The sequence below is a fragment of the Monodelphis domestica genome, chromosome 1 (genome assembly GCF_027887165.1).
Source record: "Monodelphis domestica isolate mMonDom1 chromosome 1, mMonDom1.pri, whole genome shotgun sequence".
Lineage (NCBI taxonomy): Eukaryota > Metazoa > Chordata > Mammalia > Didelphimorphia > Didelphidae > Monodelphis > Monodelphis domestica.
Window position 1 is genome coordinate 80,392,764 of NC_077227.1, and position 17,536 is coordinate 80,410,299.

The following is a 17,536-nucleotide window of genomic DNA, read 5'->3' on the forward strand; positions in this document are numbered from 1 at the left end:
TATTGGGTTGGCCTATCTTTCAGCAATTAATATTTTTCCAGTTGTTTAGTAGTGATTTTATTTATGTAAAAAGTGTTTTGTGATTGTGTTCATATAGTTCCTGGGTTTGTTTTGTCAAGTATACTCCTAGGTATTTTATATTGTCTACAATTATTTAAAATTTAATTTCTTTTTCTATATCTTACTATTGAATTTTTTTTTGGTGGTAAATAGATATGCTGATGATTTATGTGGGTTTCTTTTGTATCTTGAAACTTTGCTGAAGTTGTTAATTGTTTTTATTAGTTTTTTGGTTGATTTTCTGGAGTTCTCTAGGTATATGATCATATCATCGGTAAAGAATGATAGTTTTGTTTCCTCTTTGCCTATTTTAATTCCTTCAATTTCTTTTTCTGCTCTTATTGCTATAATTATTGTTTCTAGTATTCTATTAAATAATAGTGGTGATAATAGGCATTCTTGCTTCATCTCTTATCTTAGTGGAAAGGATTCTAGTTTATCTCCATTACAGATAATGCTTGCTATTCATATTAGATATATGCTAGTTATTATTTTAAGGAAAGCTCCTGTTATTACAATGTTTTTTAATGTTTTTATAAGGAATGGGTGTTGCATTTTGTCAAAGGCTTTTTCTGCATCTATTATAGTGATAATTATATGGTTTTTGCTAGTGTTGTTATTGATATGGTCAATTATGCTGATAGTTTTTCTAATACTGAACTATCCTTACATTCCTGTCTGGTATAAAACCCAACTGGTCTTAATATATGATTCTTGTGATATAATGCTATAATCTCTTTGCTAGTATTTTATTTAAAAATTTTGCACCAATATTCATTAAGGAGATTGGTCTACAGTTTTCTTTCTCTGTTTTAGCTGCTCTTCCTAGTTTAGGTATTAGTATTGTATTTGTGTCATAAAAAGAATTTGGAAGAATTCCTTCTTCCCCTACCTTTCCAAACAGTTTATGTGGTATTGGAGTTGATTGTTCTTTTAAGGTTTGGTAGAATTTTCATATGAATTTATTTGACTCTGGAAATTTTTTCTTAGGGAATTTTTTGATGGCTTGTTCAGTTTCTTTTTCTGTGATGGAGTTAAGTGTTCTTTTTACTCTTTTATTAATCTGGGCAGTTTATATTTTTGTAAATATTCATCTATTTCACTTAGATTATCAGATTTATTTCCCCCCTTACCATTCTGTCTCTCTCCTTTCAGCTTTTTCTTATTCACAAATGTTTTGATTTTTACCACCTCTTCCAGTGTGCCCTCTTTTTTGTCCATCCCCTTCCCTTCTCTCATTACCTTTTACCTCCTATGTTTCTATTGGGTAAGGTAGCTTTCTGTAGTGGGCTAAGAGTGGGTATTATTCCCAGTTTGAGCTAATTCCAATGAGAGTAAAATTCAAACATTACCCACCACACCCCCTATATTCTCCTTTGGTAAAATGACTCTTGGGTACCTCTTCATGTAAGATAATTTATCCCCTTTTATTTTTCCTTTTCTATTCTCCCTATGTGTTCCTCTTTGCCTTCCCTTGATTTTTTTATATAAACCATCCTATTCAGTTTATTCTATGTATACTCCTACCAATTATCCTAATAATGATTAAGTTCTTAAGTATCTTAAGTACTTTAAATATCAAAAATACTTTAAGTACCTCATATAACTCAAGTATATGTCTTAAGTATTACCTTCTGAAGTATGAATGTACTCAATTCAACTTTATTGAATCCCTTACATTTTCACTTTTCTGTGCTTCTCTTTAGTGTCGAATTTGGTTATCAAATTTTCTTTTCAGCTGTTTTTTTTTTTTTTTGTGGGGGGAGAGTGGTCAGGATTTCCTGGAAGTCCTCTATTTTATTAAATATCACTTTTTTCCCCCTGGAGAGTTATTCTCATTTTCACTGGATATGTCATTCTTGGTTGTAGGACTAGATCCTTTGGCTTTCAGAATATATATCATATTTCATGCCTTCTGGTCCTTTACTGTAAAGGCTGCCAAACCCTGTATAATCATGATATTTGAATTGCTTCTTTCTAGTTTCTTGTAGTACTTTTTTCCTTGGTCTGGGAGTTTTTGAATTTTGTTATAGTTCTGAGATTTTTTTATATTAGGATCTCTTTCAGGAGGTTTTGGGTGAGTTCTTTAAATGTCTGTTTTCCCCTCTTGCTCAAAGACGTTAGGGCAGTTTTCTCTGATGATTTCTTATAATATGGTGTCAAGGCTTTTTTTTTTTTAATCATAGCTTTCAGTTATTCTGATGATTCTTAGATTGCCTTTCCCAGATCTATTTTCCAGGTCATTTGTTTTTCCAAAGAGATATTTCAGATTTTCTTCTATTTGTTTGTTCTTTTGATTTTTGTCTTCCTTATCCCTTATAGAATCATTTGCTTGATTCAAATTTTTAGGAAGTTATTTCCTTCCTAGACTTTTTATGTTTCTAATTGGCCCATTCTAGTATTTAGGAAGTTGTTTTCTTCAGTAGTTTTTTTTTTGGGGGGGTGCTATTTCCATTTAGCCCATTCTAATCTTTATGGAGTTGTTTTCCTTAGTGTTTTTTTTTGGGGGGGGACCTTCATTTTCTTTTTGTCCTTTCTAGTTTTCAAGTTGCTGAATTTTTATATCTTTTTTTATTATTTTCTTTTTAAACTTTTTTTTTCCAAGTTCTTCCAAGATGTCTTTTGGGGCCCGACATCCTTTTTCACTTTTCTCTAAGACTCCATATGTTTCCTTTTCCTCATTGTTATCCTTTTTTATATATTTTGATCTTTTTTGTTATTAAAGTAATTTTCTTTAGTTAAGAATTTGTGTGTGTGTGTCTTTTGCCCATTTCTCTAACTATTCTTTCCTCTTCCCCCTCCCCCTTGCCTGATTACCTTATCTGTCTGTTGAGGTATTGCTCTGCTTTGGGGGTAGAGGAAAAGCTGTTCCAAACTTGCAGTATAGACTTCTATGGTGTTTATGATAGGTCTGGGTGTCTTTGAGTCTTTCATGCACTTTCAGGGGGTAGACTGACTGGCTTCTCATAGGGAGGCTTGCAGAAATTTTTTTCCAGCTGGATTCCATCTCCCTTGCTTTTTGTTTCCCTGTTGTCTCCTGTATTGTGCTGTTCCTCACTTTGCAGTCTCATTGCTTCAGGCTATTTGGCAGCTTCTAGTGCTCTTCTGTTAAGGGTAAATTTTATGGTTGAGACTGAATATATTTTAGTTGGTAGCCAGGGATTGAAATTCTAAATCCCAATGAAAATACTCAAGTCAGAATGGAATTTTATGGTGGTTTATTTACAATAGAAGGAAGAAATTAAGAAAGAGAGAGAGAGAGAGAGAGAGAGAGAGAGAGAGAGAGAGAGAGAGAGAGAGAGAGAGAGAGAGAGAGAGAGAGAGAGAGAGAGAGAGAGAGAGAGAGAGAGAGAGAGAGAGAGAGAGAGAGAGAAAAGAGAAAAGAGAAGGATAGCTGCCCTGACCTGGTCTGAACCCAGCGAGAGTTCAGAGGCCTCAGTCAAGGGTCCTTTCCAGAGGCTTTTGCCTCCAGAAAAGCCAAGGAAAGGGGAGTCAGCCTTATCACTCACTACATGATGGTCTAAGGGAAGCAGTCTGAGGTCTCATGCTCGAGCTCCTTCAAATCAAGTTCTACCACCAAATCTTCTCACAGTAAGTGATATGAAATATAACAGCTCTTCTTTATGTCACTTCCTGTGTCTTACATGTACCAATGGTGGCTTAAACTTGGCTTTGGACAGCCCAGGGGGTCAGTCAGTTGTTTCTGATTTGTAACTTGCTAGCACACATAGGTCATAGACCTTAATCCTTAAGTGGGGGTGTATACATTCCTGGTTGCTAAAATTCTAAATACTAAGCAGGGTGCAGTAAATCTAAAATTCATACTTTCCAACTCTGGAAGAGGATTGGACTGGCATTCTGCTGGTTTCATTGCCTCAGGACAAGCATAAGGCTGCTCCCACCTTCATAGGACTGGTTTTAGGTTGCTCCCTGTCTGTTGTTTCATTGCTTTGGGCTGCTTGGCAGTGAGTAGGGCTGAGATGGTGTGTGCTCAGTAAGCTCCTCCATGCAATACTCGTTGGGCTACTTCCCCTTTTTGCCCCATGAGATGTGTTGCTCCTGCTTTTCTTTGTTCTGAGGTAATTTATTTTCTACTTTTGGGTGTTTGGGGGTTTGGGCAAACTGAGTTTCCCTTATTCTACACCATCTTAGCTCCTAGCATCTCTATATATTTTAGATATGAGACCTCTCTCCTTTGCCCATTCCATTGGGGAAAGTTTTCACATGCTTTAGGTAGACATCTCTCTAACTCAGATGGGTTTAAAGCCTGTTGGTTACCCTCAACCTGGTTTATTCCACCTGCTAAGACAGTCTTACCAATGTGTGGCTACTGCTCATGTTATAGTTGTAGCTACGGGTAAGAGTTGGGTGAAAAGTGTACCCCAAAGGTATATAAGCAACCTTGAAAAGGGCTAAGTCCATCCTCCTGCCATCAGTGCTAGTCCTTGATGAACATCCCATACATTCCATATGGTATAAAGTATATATTCTACTTCTACAGCACAGTGCTTGTCAAGTAATAAGTACTCAAATTATTTCAATTTTTCCATGTTCAATATTTAGGTCACATATCTCTTTTGAAGTTATTATGCTACATGGTATAAGAATTTAAGGAAATAAGAAATTAATCTTTTTTACCTATATATTTCTGATGTGAGTTGATAGCCAAGATATGTAAACTAACAGAAATAAGAACAACCCCAAGAGATAAGTGGTCAAAGGATATAAGCAGAGGAGAGTTGGAGGAAGATAATAATAGAAGAGGCCAGATCCCCTACCAATAACCTAATAAAGCTCTAAAAAAGCATCAGAAAGAATGATAAAGAAAATTAAAAAAAAACACTTATCTATAAACTGCTCTATTCAATCCTGGCCTGCATAAAAAGCCTCTGGAAGTACAGAGTAGAGACTAGGAGGACTGTGGTGCCTTCAACAGTAGTAGTAAAGGATGTTGGAAGAAGGAAGGATTTGGGGAGAAAAAACTGAGATGGACATGTAGTCATACTAGCTTTTATAGCTGTAAGCTTAAAGCTTTTGCACTCTTCCAAACTGATGATTTTTCACTAAATTTTGACAGCCTTTTAAATGTACATTTGTTGAGCACCCATTATGTATGAGACATTGTATTAGGTGCCAATGAAGTGTAAAAAGCCCCCAATAAAACACTTGAGAACCACTTTCTTTGGCCTACAAATTGGTTAGGAGGAGCTATCCAATTGCTACAAAAGACTGGCAGTGGGTATTCCTGAAAGAGCTTGTTTGCCACATAAGCAAAGTCTGAGTCAAAGAAGCAAGAAATGACGGGGGAAATATGTCACCTCCATAACAGGGCGCTCATTTGGTAAAATTTTAACTATTTTCAGAGTACCTCACACTTTATGTATTTGTTCCTATAATGGATCCGTGCCCTATGGGAGGAACGTGGCAAATGGGAAAAGAAATAACTCGACCTGATGTGATAGGATTAGAATCATCATGAAATACAGCAAGTTGACCCGAAAATAGTGCCACTGTCTATTGTCTTTTCTAAGCAGTACAGTAGAAATAAGGAAATAGTGTTTCCCAAGAAACTTGTTTATAGAGATGTTGCCACCCAGGGGGAAAGTAATTTTCTCCGTTCCAGAACTTTCTCAGTCATGAACTGAAAGTAATAATACGTATTCTATACAGATTCGTGCACTGTTTGCCTCCGGCAACCCATAGGATCTTTGTAGTCAGTCAGATTTTTTATACATTATGCCCAGAACTGTGGTTTTTGATGAAAAAATAGTGAAAAAGTCAATTTACTCGAGGAGAGCGGACACCTGGCTATCCTTCCCTAGACGAGCCTAGACAGAGGAGCCAACAGACTTTTTATTGGCTTGTCTGGACCCAGAAAAAGAATGTGCCTTTAGTCCTGGCGGGACTCTCAGGCAGAGCTACGGTCAATTTCAGTCAGCGAAAAGGCGGGGGCGGGAAGAGGGAGGAGAGAAGGGGCGGAGCCCGCCACGTGGAGGGCCGGGGATTCTCGGAAGCTGCTTACGCTGGAATCGCGGCCGCTTACGCTACGTCCCCGGTTCATCTGCGCCGCTGGCGTAAATCTCCCCAAAGGCGAAACGTCGGTGGCCGGGGGAGGGGCGGGCCGGCGCGAGCTAAGAATCGCTCTTCTACGTGGCCTCGGGCAGACATCGCGGGCCCCTGGAGGGAACCTCCAACCCTCCCTGGGGAGGCGGCTTCCGACCTGAGGAGGCTGGTGAGGAGGCCACGGAGGGGTACGATGAACCAGGCATGGGAGGGGGTCCGAGTCGTGGATTGGCTGGGGGGGCGCTTCCCATGAAGCTTGGAGCGGTATCTGGCTTGGGGAGCACTACTTGGGGGTGAGAATAGGGGGAGGTTTGAAGGTAGGAGGGATCCTGGGGCGAGGGTGTGGGGCGCCGACTGGTCCAGCCGGGGATTGGGATGGGCGTATGCCCGCGCCGGGATGCGGTTGCCCACGTATGCCGCCGTGGGAGCAGGAGGATGGGGATGGGGTCGTGGTACCCAAAAAGCACTGGCTCTGCAGCCTCTGCCTCGTCCATCTCTCTGCGGCGCTCCAGACGCCCTTTGCCTCGGCCGGGTGGTGGAGAGGCCGGGCAAAGTTCGAGGAGCCGGCTCCTCTCCGAGGCACCTCTAGTGATCCCCGTAGGCGTCCTGCGGGCCGATTGTGGCACCTGTTTATTTACCTTTGTTCAGGTGTCTGCTCACCTGGGAAACCCCCTCCCCCATTCCATCTTCGCAGCACAGATGTGTGCCAAGCGCTGGGGATACCAAGAGAAGTTAGAAACAACCCCTGAGGGAGCTCACTTCTGATGGGTCAGGCAACGTGGAAATAGTTAGGGAGGAGGAAGATGTAGAGTAGAGGAGCAGTGGTTGCCTTTTGGGTGTCCTGGACCCCTCAGAATGATAGCTTTAAATGCATAAAATATGTAGGGATTACCCCGGATTAGCTCCGGGAGAGGGTAGACTGTCTTTTACCTTGATCAGAGTAGGTGCTGAATAAATGTTAGTTGACTGACTAACAAGGAAACCAATTATAGTGAAATATAGTTATCAAACACTATATATACAATGTGTGTATACATCTCTATATACATTTATATCAGAGGTGTTTTTATAATGTGTAGCTTATAGTGAGTGTTTTTATGAAAAGGTTGGGAGTGAAGTTCCGTGCTCTGTTTAAATCACTGAGGTATGGACTTTCTGTTTTGAATTTGAATTTGAACTAAAAAGTAGAATGGAGAAATTAGTTAACTTAGTTTAAATATCAAAAACTATTTGCTAGAAGTAAATTGAGTGCAAATACCTTTTGTTTCAAGTAACTGGTCATCTCCTTTAAATAGACTTGAGACTTTGTCTTCCTTTATAGATCTAGAACCAAAAGGTCTTCTTGAACAATGCCCTTATTTTATGCTTGAGGAAACTGAGGCCCCCAAATGGAATGAGAAGCTCAGACAAGATAATATCCATGCCTTATGCTGGATTGAATATTTAAGAATTTCAGTCTGTCCGAGCAAAGATATTGAAAAGAACACTGGCTGGCAAGCCAATGGCTTCTGATTGGACCTTGATTTCTTTCTAGTTTTGTAGCTTTGGGTGGTGACCCTCCCCAAGGCTCATATTTTTTTTTTCCTTCAACCCTTACTTTCTATCTTAAGAACAACTTTAAGATAGAAGGGCAAGGGATTAGGCAAATGGAGTTAAAATGACTTACCCAGGGTCATGAAGCGAGGAAGTGCCTGGGTCCAGATTTGAACCCATATCTTCCTGACTCTTGACCTCATGTTCTGTCCACTAAGCTACCTATTTACCCCTCCAAGGCTCAGTTTTTAAATGTATTTTTCCCCAAATAATGAAAATGTACATTTTTCCCCCTTCAATTTCTTCCTCAAAACCTTTGTAACAGATATCTAAAACTACATAAAGCAAATTCTAGCATTGCCTAAGACTAATTTTCTTTACCTGAAAAATAGGAATGAGAAGCAGTGTTGTTGGAGGAAGGTGACTTGAGGGGCCAGTCTTGGAACTAGGGTGATTTGGGTGTCTGGCTTCTGATAAATCTGGGCAAGGCCTTTAAGCTCTCTGTTCTACAGATCACCAGGATAGCAAATTCCACAATTGCTGCAACTCTGAATTGGTAGAGGTTACCAGGAGCTCCCTGCCCTGAAGAAATTACAAATCTAAACACATGCAAAAAAAGCCATTGGAGTGCCTGTCTTGCCCACCAGGGTTATTTTGAAGTTCAGATTCATTCAGCAACCATTTATTTCTCTGGCTGACGTGCGCAGTGCACTGAGTGAGTTGGGGGGGATATAGCTAAAAAGTGTTTTCTCTGCTCTCAGTGAGGCTTATGCTTTAGGATGGATTTGGGAGAATCAGATGTATTCCCAGAAGATACTTTCAATTGTGATAATGAAGGGCAAAAGGTGCTCTTTAAGGTCTGAAGACCTTGCACCTAGCACAGAACTTAAAAAAAAAAAATCACAGCATCTTTGTGTTGGAAAGGACTTCATAGGACATAGATCAACCGTACCTGAACAAGGAACTCCACTATAATGGGATTCCTCAGCCTTTTCTTGGTTATATCACACCTGGAGAAACACAGAGCCTTTCCACTTCTGGAGGAAAGAAAGAACTTCTATTTTAGGGTAAGAGATCAGGGATCGTTTTGTGGAGAATTGATATTAGAGCTGGAACTTGAAAAGTGGTTAGGATTTCAAGAGACAGAATCTGGAGGAGGAGGAGGACAGTTTAGGTCTATGGAGTGGTGGTGGCAGAGAAGTATACAGGGTCTGGGTACAACTGTTTGGCCAGAGCATAGCACTTGTAAAGGAGATCAGTCTGATATTAGTCAAGAAAGATAAAGTGGTGTCAGCCTTGAATGGATTTGAGCTGGACCTTGGAGGAAGAGAATGTGAAGAGGGAGAGAGGATTTTTTAGTAGGGAATATGCCAAGTACAGTAAAGGAATTGAAGTGATGGGTGTCTTTCTGTTGAGAAGTAAATTGGGAATTTACAGTGAGGCTAAATTATAGATTATGGCTTTGAAAGTTAGTCTCAGAGGAGTTTAAACTTGATTCAGTAGGTAGCAATTATAAGTTCTTGAGTAGGTGAATGACATGAAGAAAATACTGATTTAGAAAAATTAGTCTGGCAGTATATGTTATGCAGATGATTTAGAGAAGGAGACTTGGAAGTGAATGACCTGCTACCATACTGTTGTGGTTATCTGGTAATAAATTATAGTTATCTGATGTGAAATAATAAGGTCTTAAATTAGTTAAGGATAAATCCCAGCTAAAATCCAATTTTTTATGGAAAACCTTTCCTAACTTTTCTTTATTCTAATATCTTCCCTCTCAATTATTTATTTTATCCTGTAAATAGTTTCCTTTGTATATATTTATTTGCATGCTGTCTCCTTCATTGAACTGTAAGCTTCTTGAGTACAGGAATTGTCTTTTGCCCTCTTTTGTATCCTAGCACTTGGTGCAGTGCCTGACATTGTGCTTAATGTTTTATTGATTGATTTAGAATGAGGAATCCTAGAGATCTAGTCCAACCCTCTCACTTTACTTATGAGATAATTCAGGCGTGGGGAGGCTAAATGTTTTGCCAAATGTGAAAATACTAATAAAGTAGCAGAGAATTTTGCTACTGTATAATATAACAATTTAGAGATAAGAGATTTGTTTGAGGATGAAGAGCAAAGAAAAAAGAAACAAAATAAGTAATACAAAGTCAGTGTGGAAAGACAACAAAATTCAAGTTGAATGCAGTCATCAAAGTCAGTATGGAAAGACAACAAAATTCAAGTTGAATGCAGTCATCAGTGATCGAATGGCACTGTCAAAGTATACCTTCCTCTTTAGTCTGTAAAATAACTCTTTGAGAGGTGGGCAAAAGCGTATGACTACAATATGATTGATTCCCCACCCTCATATCTGATAACCTAGTGGGGAAAATATGATAGAAACAAGTATATTGCAGAGTAGAATATTGGTATTATAAAAAGTTCAGAGGATGTGTCTAGAAGAAAAGATGAGAAATGGGAAGGTATTGTTGTGAAAATGGGCCAGGTGAATCTGAGAAGGCTTCTTAAAGGAAGGTGGTATTTGATCTGGAAGGGTTTTAGTTGGTAGAGCAGTGGGGACATGTTCCAGATGGGGGAACCAACATGAGTCAAGAACAGAGCCAAGGAAGAGTAAATTGACTTAGAAATTAAATTTCTCTTTCTTGTGGAGAGTTATCTATATTTGCACCAGGTAGATTTGGAGCCAGCAGAACCAGTTAGAAGTTGGAAAAAGCTCCAGAGTTTCATGGTCAGGGGTGCCAAATAAACTTGTTTTCCATTCACCTGGAGATTTGGATTGTCTTTGCTCATCTCCCTCTTGTTAGCACCTGCAAAATGCCTCGAAACATCATTCTGCCCTCTTGTCCCTGTCCTGAGAGTACTTAATACATTGTTTGGGAAGCAATAAAGCCACCAAATCATGTAGTTAGAAGATGATTAAAGTGTTCAGGCAGTAGTTTGTCTAGTTATGATTGTGGGAAGCTACTTTGATCCAGGGGGAAAAGGACAGTTACTTAGAGAATATTTTCAGTCCACTATCTGAGCTTTGATTTGTCCATTATTCTCTTTTCCCTATGCTTAGGTCATTTAACTCAATTGTTAGTGTGGTGTTAATTGGAGAATCTGACATTTTGGAGCTAAAAACAGTTTACAATCATCTGGTCCAAGGCTTGACAACATGCTTGTTTTACTTTTAATAACTAAACTCTGCCCCCCCCCCTAATAATAACAACAACAAAAACTCTTAACAGTGGGACATATTTTGGCTTTTGAGGAAAGACAAACAAAAGAAAGAAAAAAGGTTATTTTTTATAGGGTGTTTCTGTCTAATCTCTTATTGAAATCTCACTCATCAAAGGTCTGTAGAAGAATCCAAAAGATACTTGGGAAAGGTGAAAATGAGGGAGTTGAATCCATCTTGCCAGGGTAATGGGGGGCATGTGTGGGGACAATAGAAGTTTCAAAAGAGACTTGGTGAGAATCTAAACCCCTTAGTTCCACTGAAACATAATGTAAGCCACTGGTTCCCAAAAGAACAAGGAGAAAAATTATACAAGATTCAGAGAAAACCTTCTCCCATGAAGAGGAAAAAACTCCCAAATTCATCTACTACCAACAGTAAGAGGGTAGAATAGGTCAGTAATGCTTGTATTTTATATGCAGTGGAATAGAGATTTAAAATTTCTGGACATTTTAAAGCCACGGGAAAGTATTTTAAAAAACTTATCTATACTTACAATAAATTTTGGATATAAATAAATCTAAGCTAAAAGTCCTTTTAAAGATACATTTTTGTTTCTAAAATTATTTTCTAAATTGTGGTTAAGATCCTCACTTGGATTTCTTGTGAACTTTATAGAAAATAAAAATAAATATATAAAACTTAGTTTTCATTACTAATAATTCTTTGACTATTAATATATGTAAATCAGTTTACATAGTTGTTACAAACATGTACATACTTTTTTGGGTGTGCTACTTGTTTGTGATTTCATGTATCAGCAGTCACATACTTCGTAGCCATATAATGTTCTTTGCTGTCAGTACACTCGAGTTTGCTTAGGGTTCATCTATTAGGCATTTGTGTTATTTCCAGAGTATAATTTATTTGGAAAAGAATAACACGCTTATTAATTGTATCGATTTAAAAATGTTTGACTAATGACGTTACAAAGAATCAAATTTAAAGGAATAAATAACACCTATTGGTGTTACTTTGTCTATCCTAAGTGACTATTCCATCTACATGGGGAACTGTGAAGTAATCCCTTCCTTTCTCAAGATCTAGCACATTTTTGCTCACCCTTATCTCCTCGTACTTATTAAGACGTGTAAGAACAGGGCAGAGGATGGCTAACTTCTTTCCTCAGGAGTCATAACCCCGTGTTGGTATCAGCACATACATCTTCCTTGTATAGAAGAACCTTGTGTACCATAGGAATACTCTTCCTCTTCTGAACATTTGACTTCTTGCTTCTCTGGCCTTTAGTTTCTGTTTGTTTCTCCACTCTTCCTTCCTTTTCTTGCCATTCTCCCCCAATATCTTTTCTCTCTCTTCTTCCCTTTCCCCCTCACACCCCCAGCCTTTCTGAGCCTCACCTGGCCCTCTCTGTACTTAGCCTTGGCTTCTTCATTGGCCTTCTGCTCCAGACTCAGAGCATCCATACCTGTGGCTCTAGGCTTACAGACTTAATGGATTTGAACTCAGATTTACTAGGAATATTCTATCTGATGCCTAGTTTTTGCCTCTTTACAAGAAGCAGGAACAATTTGTCAGAGGAAGAACCCATCAACATTATGGCAAAAATATGGAAAATAGTGTACCTTTTTGGTATACCTTTTGGTGTTACTTTGTCTATCCTAAGTGGCTATTCCATCTACATGGGGAACTGTGAAGTAATCCCTTCCTTTCTCAAGATCTAGCACATTTTTGCTCACCCTTATCTCCTCGTACTTATTAAGACGTGTAGGAACAGGTGCCTTAGTAACAGGAAGATGCAGAAAGTAATAACCATTTTGGGGGCAGCTAGATGGCTCAATGGATTAAAAGCCAGGCCTAGAGAGAGGAAGTCTAGAATTCAAATCTAGCCCCAGACATTTCCTAGCTATGTGACCCTGGAAAAGTCACTTAACCCCCATTGCCTATCCCTTACCTCTCTTTGGCTATAAAACCAACATACAGTATTGATTCTAACTAAGATGTAAAGTAAGGGTTTAAAAAGAAAGTAATCATTTTCAGAGAAGGAGCTGAAGTTAAAAAAAAAAGAACAAAATATACACTATTCACTGACTCCAATATGTCACATGGGAAGTTCTCAGACTTATTTTCTAAGTTTGTCTATTAGTTTCTACTACTTTTGATGTTTCAGTTTTTTCCATCTTAACTTTTTGAAAACTGAATATTTACCCTGTTTGAGACAAACTTCTCTTTTATATTATTATTATTATATTATTTCTTCCTAAGAATATTCTACCCTTCTAATTGGACCCCAGATCCTGGGCACTTTTTGGCTGCCTTACTTAGTAGTCCCCTAACCCCACTGATGCCTGGTTTTTGTCTCTTTAGTACTTTAATGTTCACATAAAGTTTCACAATTACATCATTAAATCCCCATATCAACTCTATAAAGAGGTAAGTGCTATGATTACTCCCATTTTATAGATAAGAAAATTGAGGGAAAGAGAAGTTAAGTAACTTGCCAAACAGGAAGTGTCTGAGGCTGTATTTGAACCTTGGTCTTTCTGATTTCAGGTCTAGCCCTCTTATCTACTGCACTCCCTCAGAAGTCTGAAGATTTGATCAAATTGAGAGGAAAAAAGGAGCTACAGGTGATCTGCAAATGCTGCCATAGTGCAGACCAGATATATCTAGCCAAATCCTAACGAGCAGTCCTTGGTGACATCTGAAAATGTTCTGCATTTGCAGGGTTTGAAAGGAGCTCTCCTGTGTAGAGCCCTAAACTGCTGCTGCTTTTGCAGTTTACTACATGCTAACATCGTTGTTAATGTATTTGTTGTTTATGGCCAAAAGACTTTGTATTTTAGTCTTTACCTCTCCCTATAAATGTGAAGAATAAATATGTGGAAAGCGTAGGTACCCCTGGATTCCCAAAGACAGTAGAAGTCACCTGTACTGTTTGGCACTGAACATCTCACTAAACATATCTAAATTAACAATCATTGAAGAAATTGCTTTTAGAGTCTTCATGGAGCTCAATAAACAATTTCCTAGAAGATTTTGTTGTCTAGTATCCTGTTTCTTCTACATACAGATTTTTAAAAAAATCCTGACCTTCCATCTTAGAATCAATACTAATTATAGCTCCCAACACAGAAGGGTGGTAAGGGCTAGGCAATGGGGGTTAAGTGACTTGCCCAGGGTCACACAGCTGGGAAGTGTCTGAGGCCTCTAGGTCTGACTCTCAATCTACTGAGCCATCCAGCTGCTCCCTTACATATAGGTTTTTGAAAAATCTTCACAGGTTTCTTTTTTTTAAGTACTTATGTAGATAGGCACTATGCAAGGCTGAGAAGACAAAGACGAACATATCTTGTTTTCAAGAAACTTAAGAGTATTCTATGACATCACCGTCTCATACATACAGAAATATAAATGGGAGTAGAAGGGAACAAATAAAGTGACCTGCGAAAGCTTGGGGGGTGAGGGGGGAGTGGAACTAGAACCAGAATCAATGAGGAGAGGAGGGGTAGGGAGGTACAAAGCATAGATGGAAATCCAGCCCTATCCAGAAGACCTGAGTGATAGCCCTGCCTCTTGACTTTGTGGTCTTGGGCAAGTCACTTAACCCCTTCAGTGACTCAGGCACTTTTCTTCAGATTGGCTCTTGCAGACCAGGTATCTGCATTGGAGGAGGGAATTTATTCATTTGGAGTGAAGTTACAGATCTGATTCCCAAAAACTGATTCCCAAAAACAAAAATTCCCCCTAACAAAAGGAGCAAAAGGTGACTCAGTGGATAGAAAGCCAGGTCAGGAGACAGGAGAATCTGGGTCCAAATCTGCCCTCAGCCACTTCCTAGCTGTGTGATCCTGGGCAAGTCACTTAATCTCCATTGCCTAGCCCTTACCACTCTTCTGCCTTGGAACCGATGCTTAATATTGATTCCAAGACAGAAGGTAAGGGTTTTTTTGTTTTTTTTTTTTAAGCAGTTTTAAAAAAAAAAGTCCTGTTTTCTGAGGACCAACTTAACTGAGGAGAGCCTCATCCCCTTTAAGCTGACTGCTTACATAGTGATTATTTTGACCACAGAGCACATGGCTCTCAGTCTTGCCTATTTCCTTTTTACTGATGCAGTAAGAGGAGTGGAGTGTTAGATAAGAAGGGCAGAGCATGCCAAAAATCAGTTTGTAGTCTACTATGAGAGTTTTATCTAGTGAATGACTGCTCTTGGAGAAACTAAACCCTATGGATCTTGACACTCTTTATTTAAAAAATCCAGATAACCAAGAAGTTGCAGAAGACAACTTAAATAAGGACAGTTTAGTCTTTGACAGGTAAATGAAGGAATGTGTTTTCATCTTCCCAAAGTCAGTATGAAACACATTTTCAGTATACTTGATCATCTTATTTTGCCTGTTTTGTGGTTACCAAAAAAAATAGATTTTTTAAAAAGGGCTTTTGGAGTACATGCACCAGGATCTGTGGCAGCGCATGAATTAGGAGAGGAGTCCGTAGACCAAGTCAACATGTGCCTGCCTGTGCTTGGAGACTTCAACACAGAGGTGGGCAAAATGTCGAAAAGTGACGTTCAGGATCAAGAAATGAAAGGCTACCCCAAAGCCTAGAACCTATGTACTATGAGTACGTTCTTGACAGAAAGCTTTATCGTGGCAAGAACAAACATCACCAAAAGGGAAATTGATTGTATCTTCCTATATATAAGGTGTTGATACTGCGGTGCACCATCTCTATTCAGTCCAAAGAAGGCACAACTAATACCAAATTAGAAATAAGAATAAAAGTGAGAAGAGACTAATTATGGCACCTCAACCTGTTTAATAAACTGGTGGCTCAAAAAAAAAAACTGCCTAAGGAAGTTTAACAGATAAAAGAATAGTCACTGTCATAAGGGGTTGATAGAGCCAAGGAACTACCTGAACAAGACTTAACTCTGCCAAGTGGAACAACATGACGTCCAAGGGCAACATAGATTGAGAGTGCAAGGTCATTTGTAAGACTTTTTGTAACAGTAAGAGGATAGAAAATTAGGGTGCTATTATGCTCTTAAAGAGCAAAGAAAATAGAAAGTTTGGTGTGAGATTTAGTCAAACTAGGACAACCACAAAGCATCTAAAAGTACAAATAGACAGGGACAAAATCAGGTGAAAGTAGGGATCTTTGGGTATTTAATGATCATATTCCTTTCATTGACAATAGTGGAATCATTGCAAATGTCATCTCAGTATTCAGTATTCTATGTAAGGAAGTGACACTGTCCTCTGGCCCCATGGATGTTGAGTCTCCTTCCTGTCTCTATCTTCTTTCTTCCATCTGTCCCCCTTTCATGCTGCTGCCATGTCTTTCTCGAGTGTCACCTAATAGTGGTTGTTTCTCCTCTAATTAAAAATCTTCAGTGATTCCCTGTTACTGACAGTAAAATTAAAATTCCATTGTTTAGAACTTAGAAAGCCCATTTCAATTTGGTGCCACTAAAAGTCCGCCTTATCTTTTCTCCTTTCTTTCCTTAGAATACTTTATGCTCTAGCCACACCGACTACTTGAAGTCTTTCCCCTTTCCTGGCCATTACCACAGTGTCCCTCTCTTCCTGCATATTGAATTACTGCCTAGTCTTGATTTCTTTTTTTTTTAATAATTGCTTAAATTTTGTTTTTGATCTTATTTTTATTGATACCTTTTATCATGATATAACCTTCATTCCTCAGACTTGGACTGAACTGGATAATGTCTCAGGTCATCTTTAACTCTTGGTTTGATCATTCACTAACTTGAATTAGTCTGTGGGGGAATGCATCTAGAAGTAGGGTAAAGGGGTATGAATTATCTGATTCATTCTTGTTCATCTCTAAGACCTTGAGTGCCAGTTTCTGAGATGGCAGGGAGTCAAGCAGCAGTATCAGATCCTCTTATTTCATGAAGATGCATAGGAGGAGACAACAACCTATATAATAAACTTCTGATTTTTGTTTTTCTTTGTCTTCAAAAAGAAAATAGAACCTGTGGTTTGATCAGTCCAAGCCCTTCAGAATGTTGAGTAACGTTGTTAACAGCTCTGGCTTTCGGCCCTTCAACCATTGCCTTCTCTCCTGGATTCGAACCACAGCTGCCTCCAGACCACGTATGTATCTTAAATTCAGAGTCAATGAGGGTTTCAGGGAAGGAGGGAGAAACAATGGGGCTAGAGGGGGAATGCAAAGCAAAGGACAATTTCCATCATGTTTGGATATGACGTCTAAGGGCCTTCTCTCTTCTCTTCTTCTGTTCTTTCATTTCTGATGAACTTCCTGTCAGATTGCCCATAACAGCTGCTCCAAATTCCTCCTAAATACATCTCCCATCCCAAGGCTCTGTTTTGGATCCTCTCTGCTATTGAATGACCTTGCCTTTTACATCACCGAGAAGATTGAAGACACCCACAGAACCACAGAATTTTATCAGAATTAGAAGGGACTCCATCAATCATTTGGTTCAAACTTTACCTCCCAAAATATCTGCCACTACAAATTTTATAAGTCATCCAGTAGTCTTTGCATAGATACCTTCAATGAGGGGAATACACTGGCTCCTGAGTCATCCTATTCTATCTTTGGACAGTGCTAATTGTTAGGAAATTTTCCTTTCTGTAAACCATAAATTTACCTCCTTCTGACTTTCAATAATTGCTCCTGGTTCTTCTCTCTGTGGCCAAA

At 39.0% G+C, this 17,536-nt stretch overlaps 1 protein-coding gene across 8 annotated transcripts in view; it reads left to right on the top strand.

Moving 5' to 3' along the window:
* Nucleotides 1-6,153: 6,153 nt before the first annotated feature.
* ALDH18A1 (aldehyde dehydrogenase 18 family member A1) overlaps nt 6,154-17,536 on the top strand; it is a 50,859-nt gene continuing 39,476 nt past the window's right edge. For 2 of the 8 annotated variants that reach the window (XM_007478725.3, XM_056801917.1), the window contains exons 1-3: nt 6,156-6,292; nt 13,400-13,476; nt 16,835-16,965. In XM_007478725.3, the coding sequence (XP_007478787.2) occupies nt 16,875-16,965 (91 nt within the window). In that variant the 5' untranslated portion in view covers nt 6,156-6,292; nt 13,400-13,476; nt 16,835-16,874. Of the gene's footprint in view, nt 6,312-13,399; nt 13,477-16,834; nt 16,966-17,536 lie in introns of all 8 variants that reach the window. The other 6 variants (XM_007478723.3, XM_007478727.3, XM_007478726.3 and 3 more) reach the window with 3 other exon arrangements.